The sequence below is a fragment of the Pristis pectinata genome, chromosome 5, assembly GCF_009764475.1.
Source record: "Pristis pectinata isolate sPriPec2 chromosome 5, sPriPec2.1.pri, whole genome shotgun sequence".
Taxonomy (NCBI): domain Eukaryota; kingdom Metazoa; phylum Chordata; class Chondrichthyes; order Rhinopristiformes; family Pristidae; genus Pristis; species Pristis pectinata.
The window spans coordinates 111589377-111605529 of NC_067409.1; the positions used below are offsets into that span (position 1 = coordinate 111589377).

Genomic DNA, 16153 nt, shown 5'->3' on the forward strand with positions numbered 1-16153 from the left:
CTCCTCGAATGACCAAACCGCCTGCCAGGAGCTGACTAGCCTACTTCTGTTAAACGTGGAAATTTGAACTAGCTTTGCAGGCAACATTGTCATTTTTGTAGCACGCAATCTGTAATCTGTGTTTCAATATGTTAATAATGTGTATCACTGAGCAGACACAACAGTTTTCAAATGCTGTACAGTTTTGAGCTGGGAACTAAAATTGACAAGCAGATTTAAATTCGAAAGACTTCTTGATGCAGCGCAAATTCTGAATGACCTGAGGCTTTATTCACTTGGCAATTTGACCATAACCTTAAAGGGCACTTGTTTCGTGGCAGAATGATACATTCCAAATTCAATAATGCAACAACTCTCTCATTGTAACCAAGGTATCTTCAAGCTATTGAGCAATATGAAGTGGGACCTGGCAAAATTATTTATGCTTGGAGTTGGTGTAAATCTATAACTGCCTGCTTTAATAAAACATCTCATAAAAAAACTTGAGATGGATATTAAAATCACCAGGGCACTTAGTTTCATCATCTTATAATCCATAATAATATAAACTGTTGATATTGCTAAGAAGTAATAAAAAAAGACAATATTTAAAGGTGAACAGTTTCATGAATATAGTTTGAATAGAATATTATTATCTTTAAACAATTGGATTATGACAAATTTTAATTTCCTTGAGGTCAGGAATGAGTTGAAGGACAACTTTTGATGTGCTCTTCCTTCTATGCATTACCTCAATTAAAAAGGCAATTGAATGTTGTTAAAATACTTGCAGGCATTTTTTGCATAACAGTCTACCTTTAAGGCACATGCTGCAGGATGTCGGCAGTTCGAGTCTTTTGGGTTTTGCATTGTGCATCAATAAGTTGAAATAACCATGTCTTGCTCCTAGTATATTAATCTTCTTGAACAATTTGTCTCACCTTGAATAGGATGGGCTTGCAGTATTGAATTAAATTAAAATATGTAAAAGGAGCTGAAAACTACTGATGCAAGAAATCAACGAAATCACAAAATGCTAGATGTGCTTTACTGGCAAGTAATATTCATGAAGAGATAAACAGAGTCAAGCCTCAGATCAAAAACCCTTCATCAAAGAAAAGAGAGAAAACAAGTGTGTTTTATTTTGCAAAACTGAAGGGATGGAGAGAACACTGGACATCTTAATTTTTTTTCTCGTTAGTTTCTAACTGTTAAATTAATTGTTCCTTTGACAACTTTGATCTGCACCCTATCACAGACATACCATCCCCATCCTTCTCCCTCACTGCAACTTAAAATATCCTTGATTTCTCACTTCAGTTCTGATGAAGGCTCATTAACCTGAAATGTTGACAGTGTGTCTCTCATCATGGCTGCTGCCTCATCATCTGAATTCTACTGGCATTTTTTGTTTTTGTTAAACATATAAAAGGCCCTGCCAAAAAAAGGTTTTTAAAATAATTATTCTGTGCTTGCTGATGCACAATGTTTTTAACCCTCTCTTCTCCCCCTACCCTTGCTCCTGCTCACCTATGCAGTGGCTTGAGTTTCCCCACCACCCACACTGTTAATTGTGCAAATAACTACGTATGTGTTTATTTTATGCAGAGTGCATTAGAATCTCTCTTTGGAGCTTCAATGACAGGAATTGTCTACTCCTTGTTCGCTGGACAGCCACTTACCATTTTGGGAAGCACAGGACCTGTTCTGGTGTTTGAAAAAATATTATTCAAATTCTGCAAGTAAGTTTTTTCTTTGCTACTTTTGGAAATGAAATTGTCACTAGATCAATGTGTATTCTAGGATAATGAGTGTGTGTGTGCGTGCACGCAGATGTGCCAGAGTTGAGCAGAGCAAGGTGTAAACGTAACTTCTGCAGTGAGGGAAAAAGTGGAAGGGAAGCTTGGTACTCCTGAGAATGTGGTTGAAGGGGGAACATTCTTGCCTGTGAGCTAGAAGTTTGTGGATTCAAGTCCCAGTCCAGAGACTCGAACACACAAATCTAAGGTGATGTTCTTGAGGGAAGGTTTGCGCTGTTGGAGCTGCCACCTCTCATATGAGATGTCAAATTATAGGCCTGATTTTGTTCTAAGTCGAATGTAAAATACTACAAGGAAACTATATCAAAGGGGAGCAGTAAAGTCATTCTTGCTGTTCCGCAGTTTAAGCAATACCACTTTAAAAAGTCATATAATTGGGTTATTATCGCATTGCTGCTTGTGGGATTTGCTGTGTCCAGACTTGGCAGTAGCTTTCCTACATTGCATCAGTGACAACATTTCAAAAGTATTTTTAAGCTTTAGAATGTCCCGTGATTATGAAAGGTCTTTGAAATAAAAACATATTTTCATTTGCGTGCAGTGAGTGAAATAAAAAAAATATTGCTTTGTATACCCAAGGTCAACTTGTAACGTTAATTCTATCCAATCCCCTTTATTAGACTTGGAGAAAAAGGAAGCAGTTGCACTCTCTACTTAAGCCTGCAATAAGTTGGCATTCTCTCATTTAAAAAAAAATGCTCATTGAATAACCAATGTTCCATCAAAGAAGAGCTGTCAACCACGTGACTTATTTCCTTCTTGTACCGATTAAAAGATACACTCGTCCAACACTTTCCTGTAGTCAAACTTTATTTTTGTTATAGCATTTGGTAAATGAAAGTTTCAGTTTTAATTTTAACTTAACAATCTGCGTTTCAATACTCCCCTGAGTTCCCTCATTAAGGGTTGATATTATCCATTAAGTCACATTATAATATGTGGTGAATTTGTATTTGTTTTCATCACTTGCAAAATGGTGAAGCTTGGATTGAGATCAAGTAGTATGTCTTTGCAAGTTCTAGTCATTTGCCATTTGGATCCAGTAGGAGACTCATTGGCACCAAAAGGTATAACATTATTAGCAAGGAAGAACATTGACCGGTTGCACACATTGGCGTTAACCCTAAACCTAATGCATCATTATTGAGTTTTAAATCTTACCACTTTTGATGTCTTCAGACCCACACTCTGAAGCCATTTGTGTCTCAGCTCTCAATCCTCCACTGCCGAGAAGCACAGAAAATTCCTTTTGGTTTTTAAACAGTGGTTGTTGAGTAGATTGCTAAATAAGGAGCACTGTATAACTCTTAATATCATTGGACATGGCTGAGATGCTGTTAGTATTTAAAGTCAAGTTACTTTAAGGAGTTTAGCTCCATTTCTGGATGGGTTGTATAAATTGCTTTCCGAACAGGGACTATCCTTGAATAGAAGCCCTGCATTAAGAAGAAAAATGTTCTACGAGTCTTTCCAGTCCTGTGATTTAATTTACTGAGGATGACAAACAGTGGGAGGTGTTTGCATCACACTAGTAGATCATGAAAGTATTCTAAAAATGCCACAAAGATGCTGGTCAAATCCCATGGATGGACTGGCCATTTATTGTTAAATTGTTGAAGGACTTGCTTTGATATGCCAAACAACAATAATCAGATTCATGAGTTGATGAAGAGATCTTGAATCTCCCTGCAACTATCTTTTCTGAACTGTTATGAATAGTAATTAATAATACTATCTTTTTCCTTATCTCCGTGGTACAGAAATCTATGAAGAAATAGACTTTCAGCTCCTTGAAAGTTTGAGGACCCAGTTTTGCAGACCCGGTTTTCTGCATTAAATATTGCATTTTGAGATTAGACTCTCAACATTTAAGAAGAACAGTAATGTAGTATTTGCCAAGATGCTCAGCTATCTGGCTGTGGCAGTCATGAATTTCTTTCTGGTCATTGTTTAGGGAGTGAGCTTCATATCTGGGTGACATCAGAAAATAGTAGGGGGTGGGGGGAAAGAAAATTGGATCTTAGACTATTCCAGATATTTGTTTACAGATTGTAATGGTTACTGTGCCTGGCATTGTTCAAATTGTTGATCTGAGTGTTCCTGGCATTGAATTTAAAAGTTGACCATTTTCATATTATTTGGTCATGGCACATGAAAGTTTTGTGGAAGATACCGTGGATCTATTTCTACTCCATGAGTGTTTTTAAAAAAAAAACTAAAGGGTTTACTTTGGAAGCCATGGCTGTCTTTGAGAATTCTGTCAGGTTCCTTTTCTCAGAAGTAAACTTATTTGGATGGGCAATGTTTCATCTAGTGCAGGAAGGAATATCTGAATTGACTACTTGAACTGAAGACGTGTGAGACCTTCATTTCTTGGCTTGCTGAATATCAGAAAGCATCAGTCTTAAGTAATGAAGAAAATCATTTGTTGTGGTCCAGAAGCATATTTTCACATGGTGTTGATAGCCAACATAATAGGATACCCATAGAGTCAATCAGGCAAATACTTCAAACTGCTTTTTTATTCTAAATTGGTTCATACACAAGTTACTGTAATTGCGTTGATTATGTATTTATCTTATCACCAATCACACACTGAAAATGTGACTCAGTTACCTGTTTCTTTCAACAGGGAATATGAACTTTCATATCTCTCGCTCCGTGCCAGCATCGGACTGTGGACTGCATTTCTGTGTATAGCACTGGTTGCCACTGATTCGAGTAGCCTGGTTTGCTACATAACTCGCTTCACAGAAGAGGCCTTTGCTGCTCTTATTTGCATTATATTCATTTATGAAGCTTTGGAGAAGCTCTTTGACTTGGGAGAGAAGTATCCGTTTAACATGAAAACTAATCTGGAGGCACTTACTCAATACTCGTAAGCAGAAACAAATGGCACATTTTTCTTTGTTTAATGTAATTCTGATGGAGTTATCTCCTACTACCATGCACCTTATGCCAGTGAGGGAGGGGGAAGGCTTGGGGACGGGCCTTCAGTCAAGGTCGGAGTAAGGGTAAGGGGCACCTCTGAAATAAAAACAGAACATGCCGGAAATATTCAGCAGGTCAGGCTGCATTTGTGGGAAGATTAATGTGGTAACGTGATCTGCAGTTGACGTTTTGGGTCAAAGACCCTTCTTCAGAGCTGAGGCATATGGATGGCTCTGTGCCTTGAGTCAAAGGAGATACAGAGGGGTTAGCCTTGTGCTTTGAGTCTGGGTCATTTGGGAGAGATATCACAGCCAAACATATATGGTTCATTGTCCTGATGCTCTTGCAGCCTCAATAAAAATGCAACTCTTTGTTTTATTCTGTGTTGGCCTAAATTGGTAAATTGGTTTATTATTGTCACACGTACCAAGGTACAGTGAAAAACTTTGTTTCGCAAGCCGTTCATAAAGATAATTTCATCACATCAGTACATTGAGGTAGTATAAGGGAGAAGCAATAACAATGCAGAATAAAGTGTTGCAGAGGAAGTTCCGTGCAGGCAAACAATAAGGTGCAAGGCCATGACGAGGAAGACTATGAGGTCAAGAGTCCATTTTATTGTACAAGAAGTCTGTTCAGTAGTCTCATATCTGCAGGATAGAAACTGTCCTTGAGCCTGGTGGTACATGCTTTCAGGCTTTTGTATCTTCTGCCTATTGGGAGGGGGGAGAAGAGAGAATGTCCGGGAGGATGGGGTCTTTGATGATGTTGGCTGCTTTATCAAGGCAGCGAGAAGTGTAGACAGGGTCCATGGAGGCCGGGGTTGATAAAAGTATGGAAAAACGTTCTGAATGAAATTCCTTTAGTGCAAGATCTTATTACAAAATTTGCCTGTGATTTTAGTATTCAGAAACAATAATGTTGATGGTTGTGAGTAAAAAGTGCAAAGTGGAACAGAGAGAGGGTGTTAGTATAAAACAAAGAGCTGTTGGAGGACCTCAGTGGAGCAGGCAGCAGAAATGGACAGTCGACATCTTCGGTCAAGACCCTGCATTTGGACTCAACCCGAGACATCAGCTGTCCACTTCCCTCCACAGATTCTGCCTGACCTGCTGAGTTCCTCCAGCAGCTTGTTTGTGCTCCAGATTCCAATATCTGCAATCTTCTGAACCTTCATTAGGTATTAGCATAGTGTGTTTATTTTTGGTTGGAAATGAGGCACTGGTAAGAGTCACTGGTTACAGAGCAGTAATATTGTTTGACTCCCCTTTTTCACCATAGACAGATCTTAGAAAGATTAGGCAGATTTTGTTTTCTGAAAAATAAGGTGTTGGGCCATTCTCTAATGGGATCTGCCGATCAATTTTGTCAATGATTTTATAACTTTAAGGTTAACATTCCATTTAAATTAGCACAATGTATATTAGATAATTCCTAAATATATTTAAGATGTCTATAACTGAAAAAAAATTATTGACGTCAATGGTAATTCCTTTTGCCAGACTTTCTAATGGGGATCACTTGTTGGGGTAATGAACAGAACATTACACTATACGGATCCCCACTTTTTTTTGATTGAATCAACTTCTAGTGGTGCAAGAAGGACCATCCAGTTTTGGGCCGATTCCTCAAAATATGGTGAAAGTAATATTGTACATCTTGTTTTCTTTCTATCATTTATGCAGCTCATGATTTTGTCCATTTAAAGCAGCTGTTGGGATTGGTGACCTCCTCACAACCTGCAATGTAATCGAACTTTGTATTGTCATTAAGCATGGATGTATTAAATTTGGCCGCCTTCTCCAAACCATTGATATATGTAGTAAACAGCTGAACCCCTAGCTTTAATCCCTGCTGTACCCAACTACTTAAAGCCACCAAACCCCAAAATTGATCAGTTTATTCCCATCCTGTTTCTGTCCATTAACCAACCACCAGTTGCCTCCAGTATGTTATCCTCCGCTCTCTAAATTTGTTTAATGGCTTTTTAAGTCTAAATACACCACATCCACTGGTTGTACCTTATCAGCTCTCACAAACGTGTTTGACTTCTTTTTGACTTAAGATGTCAAACACATTTATCAAATATGATTTCCCTTTCATAAATAAGAGATAAGATATCTTTATTAGTCACATGTACATCGAACCGCACAGTGAAATACATCTTTTGTGTAGAGTGTTCTGGGGCAGCCCGCCAGTGTTGCCACACTTCCGGCATCAACATAGCATGCCCGCAACTTCCTAATCAGTATATCTTTGGAATGTGGGAGGAATCTGGAGCACCCGGAGAAAACCCACGCAGACACGGGGAGAATGTACAAACTCCTCACAGACAGTGGCTGGAATTGAACCCGGGTCGCTGGCGCTGTAAAGCGTTATGCTAACCACTTCACTACTGTGCCTGCCCTCATTATTATTATTATTATTATTATTATTATTATATTATTATTAATAATTATATATTAATACATTATTATTAATTCTGCCCAAATCATATTACCAATTCGAAGTGCCCTACTACCTTTTTGTTTGTGATAGATTCTATCATTTTCTCTACAAATTGATCTGTGGATCCCTGTTTTCTCATTCTATCCTTTCTTAAATATAGTTTGTCACCTTTCAATCTGTAGGTACCATTTTGGAGTGCATGAAATTTTGGACAGTGATATCTACTATCTTCATGGTCATTTTTCTCCCTAGATTGTTAGGTCTTGGGGATATTTTGGCCTTCAGTCACATTTATTTCTCCAGTACACTTTTTTTAAACCAATATTAATTTCTTACAGTTTCTCATTCACTCTCTCACCCTAGACTACTTGTTCATTATTTCTGCAAGGTATTTGTTTATCTGTTATTTACTTAATCCCCAATATAGTTTCTCCTGGCTCATTTTGTAAGAGACCTATAATAACTTTGGCTAACCTTTTTCATTTTCTATATAACTATAGAAGTTTGTGCAATCTTTTAATGGTTCTCACTTTTCGTATTCTGCTTTCTCCTTCTGTACTTGGTTGAATTCTGAAAATTTCCCAATCCTCGGGCTTGGTGCTCTAATTGGCAACATTATATAAACTTTTTCTTCAATGTAATGCTATCTAGCTTCTCTTATTAGTCATGGCAGTATCACTTTCTGTTGGGTATTTCCACCTTAAAGGTGTATTTGTCTATGTATAGATGTAAAGATGTATTTGTTATATTAATGCTTCAAATGTTAGCTACTGCTTGTTGACCTTTTACTATGGCTTTCCAATCTAATTCAGGCCTTTGTAGTTTGATTTAATATTTCAGACCTGGTTTCATACTGATTTAAGTTGCTTTAAATTGTTATATAAAATTCTATCAATTTGATCACTGTTTCTTAAAAGTCCCCATACTACAAGATTATTGATTTAATCTTTTCTCATTATGCAATATTGGATTGAAAGTATTTTCATCATGATTAATTTTTTAAAAATACACTTCAATCCATCAGTTTATACTGAGAGTACTGGGTTATTTCTTTCAGCTAGTGTGGGTGGTTTTTCTGAGGTTATGTTAATTGAATGGGCACTTCTGCCATACCCGTAAATGATGCACTTTTGTTATCCCTGAATCTCATATAATAGCCACGAGCTGGAATTGTAAATTGCTGACAGCATCACCAAAACTGATTTTTGTTTTTAGTACAGGTCCTCCCCAGGCTACGGCAGTGTTCCATTCCTGTCAACTGTTCATAGCCTGAACAGTTCACAAGTCGGAAATGCAGCCGTGAGCCAAGTTCCCACGTGACAAGGTGCCCGCAACCCTGCAGCAGCCAGCAAAGCCACCCCACAGGTCTCCCAAACACTTGCTCGTATGTACAGGCTGGACATAAGTTGGGCGTTTGTAAGCTGGGCAGGACCTGTATCTTGTAACTGTTTTAGCAGTGCATAAATTAACTGCTGCATATTACTGTTTCACCTGAGGCCCTGAAATAATGAAAGAGCATAAAAAGCAAGTCTGTCTATATACAAGATAATTACGTTCACCTGCACCTCGATTGAAATACTGATTACCGATACTCTCCTTTTTTCCACCAAACCTTGTCCCCCACTCCATTCCCTCCACTCCCTCACTGAAGTATTTATTTGATGACTTCAATATCCGGTCCAAATAGTACTTATTCAGTTCATTACCTATTAAGAGCTGCTTTAATTAAAATGAGCCTAAACAGTTATCGTGTAACACAGAGTATCATGTTGTGGTTTGAAATTCAATGCATTACATTACAAAATATGGGAAATGCATGTGAAGGAGATGAAAACAAAAAAAAAATAGGTACTTGATAAATTGATTTGGATTGATATGTCAGAGCTCAAAGTGGAATCTATCTCATTCTTTAATCCAATAACATTTGTGGATGATGATTTCATGGCAGAATAATTTCATTGAAAATATTGACAGATCTGGATGTGTACAGTATCAGAAAAGACATTTTTTCCATTGCACGGTTGGTAAATGATATTATGAATGTTGGTTTAAAAAGTTTGCTTTAACTTGTGCTTTATGGTCAAAGGACCAATCGGAATGGATAATTCACCACAGAGGGAAAAAATTGATTTCTTGTATACTCTGTAATGTTTTTAAATGTCTGATTTTTTTTTTTTCCTTTGGGTAAAATTACTTTCTTAGGTGTGTCTGTGCTGAACCATCCAATCCTTCCAATCATACATTGGATATCTGGCACCAAAAAAATATATCTGCAGATAATGTTTCATGGGGGAATCTCACCGTTTCAGTGAGTATAGTGTTTAGATATCTTTATGCCTCAATCTGTTGTATTTAAAACTATCCTTAGAAATGCATTGAGTTACCCAGTTGGCAGTGGTGAACAAAGCCTGTCAATGTAGAATGAGATAAGCACATTTCATGTTTTGAATGAATTTTAGTAATATTTTGTTTAATATGTTGCATGCTTTTCTGAATGTGAAAGTAAAAGCATTCACAAAACAATCAGTTATACTTTTGTATGTTCTTCCTCAGGATTGTCAGACATATGGTGGGATGTTTGTTGGTCCAGCCTGTGGCCAACATGGACCTTATGTTCCTGATGTCCTCTTCTGGTCCATCATTTTATTCTTTGCAACATTTTTTCTTTGTTCCTTCTTGAAACAGTTCAAAACTAAACGTTACTTCCCAACAAAGGTAAGGTATGAAGTAATTGTGCTGTGTTTATATTTAGGAGGGTTTTATCTGCTTTAAAAAGTAGAATCAATCTCATTCTAGTTTTGAGTATGTTGTTATCTCCAAAATTCTTCTCTGATATTCCGCAATATGGTTTTTCATTGAACCCAGTGGCTCACCTGGATCTGTTAATTTGGTCCATTTTAAACTCACTGGGGCCCTATTCCCATGCTCCTCTTACGCACTCTGGGGCCATGTTCTCACACTCCCTCAAAACTCATTCACTTGATTCTGCAAACTTGCTACAGCCCTGTTCCTGCGCCCTATTCCCATTCTCCTTTTAAACTCTGAGGCCCTGTTTCTGCACTCCCTTTGAACCAAGCAGGGCCCTGTCCCTGTGTTCCTTTTAAACCACCACGTTCTGTTTTCCATACTCTTTTAAACTCAGCAGATTCACTGGAATATTTATTATACCACTATGTAACATTTAAAAAAAAAAGCAAACTAAAAGTGTGTTGGATATTAATAGGCAACATTCAAATGGTCCTGAAAATCTGCTCATCTGGCATTACTACGTCATAGTACAGCACAGAACTGAGCCCTTTGGCCTATCACGTCCATGCTGACCTTTTTGTTTATCTACACTAATTCTGAGTTGCCCACATTAGGACTGTATCCTTCTACTTGCCTATTTAAGTATCTATTTAAATGCCTGTGAAATGTAGTAAGAGATTTAAAAGTCTCAAGGTTGGCAGATTTTGATTTTTACTGTACTCCTATAATGGAGGTAGTACAGTAAAACTGTACCCTCATTGGCTCCAAAACCTTCAGCCGCATTGATTTTGTCAATTGACACTGGATCCAATTGCTCAAAATATTTAAAATCCTTATCCACACGTTTATGTGTGACTGGAGTGTCAGCAGCTAATCATACATCGACATACGGGATTGTTGACTTCCTTTCTGTCTTTAGATCATCTATAGGGAAGTATAATTGGAAGAGGTGGGGGAACATTGCTATTTTTTAAAAAAAAAGTCTTTCATTTCTTAATCAGGTCAATGATGTGGGGGTTTGGAATTTCTATCCAAAATTTCCATGCAGTGTATAACCAGGGAGAAAATGACATGTCAGTCACAGATATGTCAGTCCTCTGCCTCCTCCAGCGCAAACTGAAGGAACAGCACCTCATTTTCCGTCTTGGAACCTTGCAGCCTAACGACATGAATAATGAATTCTCCCACTTTAAGTAATTCCCGCCCCCCCCTTCCCTCAACCCCACCCCCCACCATGCTGCTTTTCGTCTTCCCTTTCCTAGCCTATCTGTTTTTTTCTCCTCTTTTTTTCCCCTCTTTCCTTACCTTTGACCCATTCCCTGGTGGATCTGCTCTCCCCTCCTCCCCCGCACCTGCCCATCACTATCTCTTACCTGCATCTACCTATCACCACCCTGCACCCACCCCACCTCCCCTCTTTTGTCCACCTATCACTGCTGTGCTTTTCCCTCCTATATATTGGGCTTCCCCTTTTCCTCTCTTCAATCCTGAAGAAGGGTCCTGACCCGAAACGTTGAACGCCTGTTTTTCTCCACGGATGCTGCCTGGCCTGCTGAGTTCCTCCAGCTTCATCGTGTTTTTCATCTAGATTCCAGCATCTGCAATCCTTTATTTCTCTGGCAAATCTGTTTCTTTGTGAGGTTGTAATTAGCAGAATAGATAAATGCAAAGCAATGGATTTGGTGTATTTGGACATTCAGTGGCACAGGAGACATTTTTATTGCAAAATATAGGACCCAGCATCTAAAATATTCAATACAAATCAGGTCTGCCTACCTAAGGAAGGATATACACGCAATAGAGGGAATGCAATGAACTTTCTTTAGATTGATTCCTGAAATGGTAGGTTTGTTTACAAGAAGAGATTAGGCATAATAGCTCTGCATGCTCAAATAACAAACCATCTGGTGGAGGAACTCAGTGAGTCGAGCAGCATCTGTGGGAGGAAAGAAATTGTCGACGTTTCGGGTCAAAACCCTGCATCAGGAGCCTAAACGTTGACAATTTCCTCCCACAGATGCTGCATGACCTGCTGAGTTCCTCCAGCAGATTGTTGCTCCAGATTCCAGCATCTGCAGTCTCTTCTGTCTGCGTGCACTGATTTTTTTTTTAGAATGAGTAGTTGTTAAAGGGGCTTGATGGGGTAGATGCAGGCTTGATGTTTCCCTAGGCTGGAGTATCTAGAATTAGGGTCAGATTCTCAATATAAGGGGTTGGCCATTCAGAACTGAGTTGAGAAGAAATTCCTTCATCTATAATCTTTGGAATTCACTACTTCAGAAGGCTATGGATGCTCAATTGCTGAGTATATCCAACACAGAGATACATTTTAGATACTTAAGAAACTGAATATACAGTTTGTATATATGAGAGATAAAAGGTCAGCCATGATCTTATTGAAAGAGCAGGTCTAATCCTGCATTTTCTCCTGTTCTAATGGCAATGGCCTGGACTTTGTGGGATTGGGAGCATCACTGACAGCTCCACATGCAGTGTAAATGAAGGCCTGGGCTCTGCACATTTACCTATACTAATATGGCAGCTGGTGCACTTTAATGAACTTGCATTTCCTGCCCATAGTATTGAATGCTTAGGGGCCGCCTTACCATTTGGAAAGTCTGTGCAGTGCCATTGAATTTTTTGGTCAAGGTTTTTTCTATACTAGGCAAGGGACTTCATTAGTTTATTTAATATTGTGCAATCTTTTCAGTACAATAAAAACTTGCTATAAATCAGACATAATTGCCCCCATCACTGTGCATTTTATTTGCATTGTCCACAATAGAAAATAATATGGTAATTAGGCACAATTTTACTACTGGTGGTATTATCTTTTGGCTGTGGAGTTTTTTTATAATAAAAGAACACCTTATTCTGGCATTTTTGTATGTAGCAAATTTTGTTCTTTGTCATTGTAGGTGAGAGCCATCATCAGTGATTTTGCTGTGTTTCTCACCATTCTTACTATGGCATTGATCGATTTTCTTGTTGGTGTACCTTCGCCAAAGCTTGCAGTGCCAGACCGGTTTGAGGTAAGAGCTTTGTTTTTTTTTGCTATTACCAGACTTCTTTGAAATAGCTAGTTTGAGTAAGTCATAATTTACTTAAGAGAGTGCTTGTATATCAACTTTTTAAAACGTGAGCTGAGAATTAAATCATATGTTTACAAATTTGGTAACTGAAGTACTTTTGAAGATTTTATTTTGAAGTACGTCAAAATGCTTTTATCTGGATTCTTACTTTAAACAAAAAGTTGAAATAAAATTTTATTGATAAATAACATTCCTTCAGAATTTTTTTTATATTGTGATATTTATGATCATGTTCTAATCAGTGTTAAATAGTGTTATTCTATGCCTTTTGCATGTCAAACTAGAGGCTGTAGAATGTCAGAAAAAAGTAGGAGAAAATTTGGGATATTGTGTTTAGATTTTACAGCTACTTTTGGATGGTTCGGCAAAATAGAAGGTGGAAAGGGAGAGGAAAGTAATTTGAGGCCCATGTTTTACAAGCTATGCTAGTAATGGTTGAGCAAAGGAGTCAAGTGAATTAGGGGCAGAGAAGATTACAGAAATAGGGTATGGAGAACCTTGAAAGCTAGAATATGGTGTGCACTGTCTTCTCAACCTGCTCCAAGTTGGGGGAGTTGGCACTGTGCATAAATAAGCAAAGATTAAATGAACAAGAGTCTTTTATTGCTAATTTAAAAATGAAGATCGATGCCCTGTTATCAAAAAGACCCTGTTTTTAGTGCTAATGATATTGTAGATGTAAACTGCACAAAAGGATAAGGTTCTGAAGTTCTGTGTCTTGGATGGTAGTTGTGGAAATCATCATGTTGGAATCGAGTTCAGCTTAGTTGTAACGCTTAAGGAATGGCCTCGCATATGTATGTAATTGCTTTGGAAATTTTACAGAAGTAATTCATTGGAAGGCTTGGAGATCATCTTAAAAAAAAATTTCCCAAGAGGATGATTTGCCCTTGAGAGATTATATTTTTATTGTACAGTTTTTCTTTTTCCTCCTTCGATTGCTGTATACTATCATGCTGTAGATAAATATTATTTTCAGCCTGAATGTAATGAATTGATAATGTGGTATTTATTACTGATTAGAAAAGATGGGGAATTGTGGTGAGCATCTCAGCCTTGTGTTTTGTAGCATAACTTAAGTAATTGATGGTCTTTGGTACTGTATTAGCTGTGTAAAGCCAAATATCTCAGATCATAGTTTAGTTTGCTTACAGAAGTCAGCTATCAAATTAAGAATTAAATATCTGAACTATATTGAAGGGATCTTGAATTTGGTCTTGGGAAGCCAGTGTTGAATGTGCATGGGTTGATGTTTGTGTAGGATGTTGTAAGAATGCAGAGCTCTAGAAAAAAATGACTTTGTAAGATAGGGCTCTGGAGTCTGGGAAGAGAGCCTTTTAAAAATGTCTTCAGATCACGAGAATTTCAGCAGTGATGGAAATGGACTAAGGACTTCAGAAACAGAAGTAGGTGGATTTGCAAATCTTGAAATGAAGAGATGCTCTGATGATTCAATACCAGATGATGAACAAGTAAAGTGACATAGAGGTAGAAAGATCTCACAGTAAGGCAGAGTTAATGTCATCAGAGTATTTGTGAAATCTGATGTATTTTTTTGATGACGTTGCCAAGAGGCAGAGTGCAGAAGAGCTATAAGGGAAAGGCCAGGAACCGATTCAGAAGTATTAGCACATGGATAGATTCCTTCATGGGTGATCCTCAAACTGTGACCAAATAGGTGAGAAAAGAACCAGCAAAGATGGTCCTCTTTCAGCAGGATTCCAAAGGAGAGGGTGATTGAGCGCCTGTGCTAGAAGCTTCTCGCAAATGGAAGGAATGATAGGATATAATATGTAACCTTAAGTGTTGCTTCAATTGTGTCTGTGGATGATGGTGAGATCAGGGAGGACTATGTTGTTGTTCTAGGGTGGTTGATATTAAGGAGGAGGTGGTTTTGGGTGTCTAGAAAAACATTTGAGGTGGATAAGTCCCCAGAATCTAATGGAATCTATCCCACAATACTGAGATAGGTGAGGGAGGAGATTGCTGGGGCCTTGACAGAGCTTTTTGCATCATCTTTAGGCACAGATGAGGTCCTAGAAGACTGAGAATTATCAATGTTCCTTTGCTTAAGAAAAGCAACAGGGATAATCTAGGAAATTATACACCGGTGAGCCTTGCATCTGTGGTAGGGAAATTGTTGAGGATTCTTAGGGACAAGGTTTACATGCCACGACTTATTTAGGATGATCAGCATTGTGCAGCGGAAGTTCTGTCTCTCAAATTTTGGTTTGAGTTTTTTGAGAAAGTGATGAAGATGATTGAGGGTAGGGCAGTGGATATTGTCTACATGGACTTTAGTAAAACATTTGACAAGGTCTATCATGGTCGGCTTCCCAACAGATTAAGTCATGTGGGATCCATGGTGAATTACTAACTTGGATCCAAAATTGGCTTGGCCGTAGACAGCAGAAGGTAGTGGTGGAGAAGTGTTTTTCTGACTGAAGCTCTGTGACCAGTGGTGGTCTGCAAGGATCTCTGTTGTTTGTAATGTATATTAATGATTTGGATGAAAACGTGGGTGGTCTGATTAGTAAGTTTGCAGACGGCACGAAAATTGGTGGAGTTTTGGATAGTGAGCAAGGTTGCCAAAGGATACAGCAGGATATAGAGCAGTTGGAAATCTGGGTGGAGAAATGACAGATGGAATTTAATCTGGACAAGTGTGAGATGTTCCATTTTGGAAGGTCAAATGCAAGAGGAATGTAAATGGAGGGACCCTTGGGAGCATTGATATACAGTGAGGGATATTGGGATGCAAGTTCATAACTCCCTGAAAGTGGCAACACAAGTGGATAAGATGGTAAAGGTGGTGTACAGCATGCTTGCCTTCATCGGTGGGAGTGTTGAGTACAGAAGTTGAGAAGTCATGTTGTAGCTGTATATAACTTGGATTAGGGCACATATGGAATATTGTGTGCAATTCTCGTTGCCAAACTATAGGAATGATGTCGAGGCTTTGGAAGGGGTGCAAAAAAGATTCATCAGGATGTTTTCTGGATTGGAGTGTATTAGCTACAAGGAGATTTTGGACAAACTTGGGTTGTTTTAAATTGAGCTCCCTGGTCTTTAAGTCATCCTTTAATGAAAATGTGAGATGGACTTTGATCTCACGATCTACGTTGTTGTGACCTC

General features: G+C 38.4%; 1 protein-coding gene across 1 annotated transcript in view; it reads left to right on the top strand.

Moving 5' to 3' along the window:
- LOC127570772 (sodium bicarbonate cotransporter 3-like) overlaps window positions 1-16153 on the top strand; it is a 125724-nt gene that overhangs the window by 93304 nt on the left and 16267 nt on the right. Inside the window, exons 13-17 of the mRNA XM_052016592.1 lie at window positions 1588-1721; window positions 4432-4677; window positions 9381-9486; window positions 9732-9893; window positions 12845-12958. Coding sequence (XP_051872552.1) covers window positions 1588-1721; window positions 4432-4677; window positions 9381-9486; window positions 9732-9893; window positions 12845-12958 — 762 coding nt within the window. The remainder of the gene's footprint in view (window positions 1-1587; window positions 1722-4431; window positions 4678-9380; window positions 9487-9731; window positions 9894-12844; window positions 12959-16153) is intronic.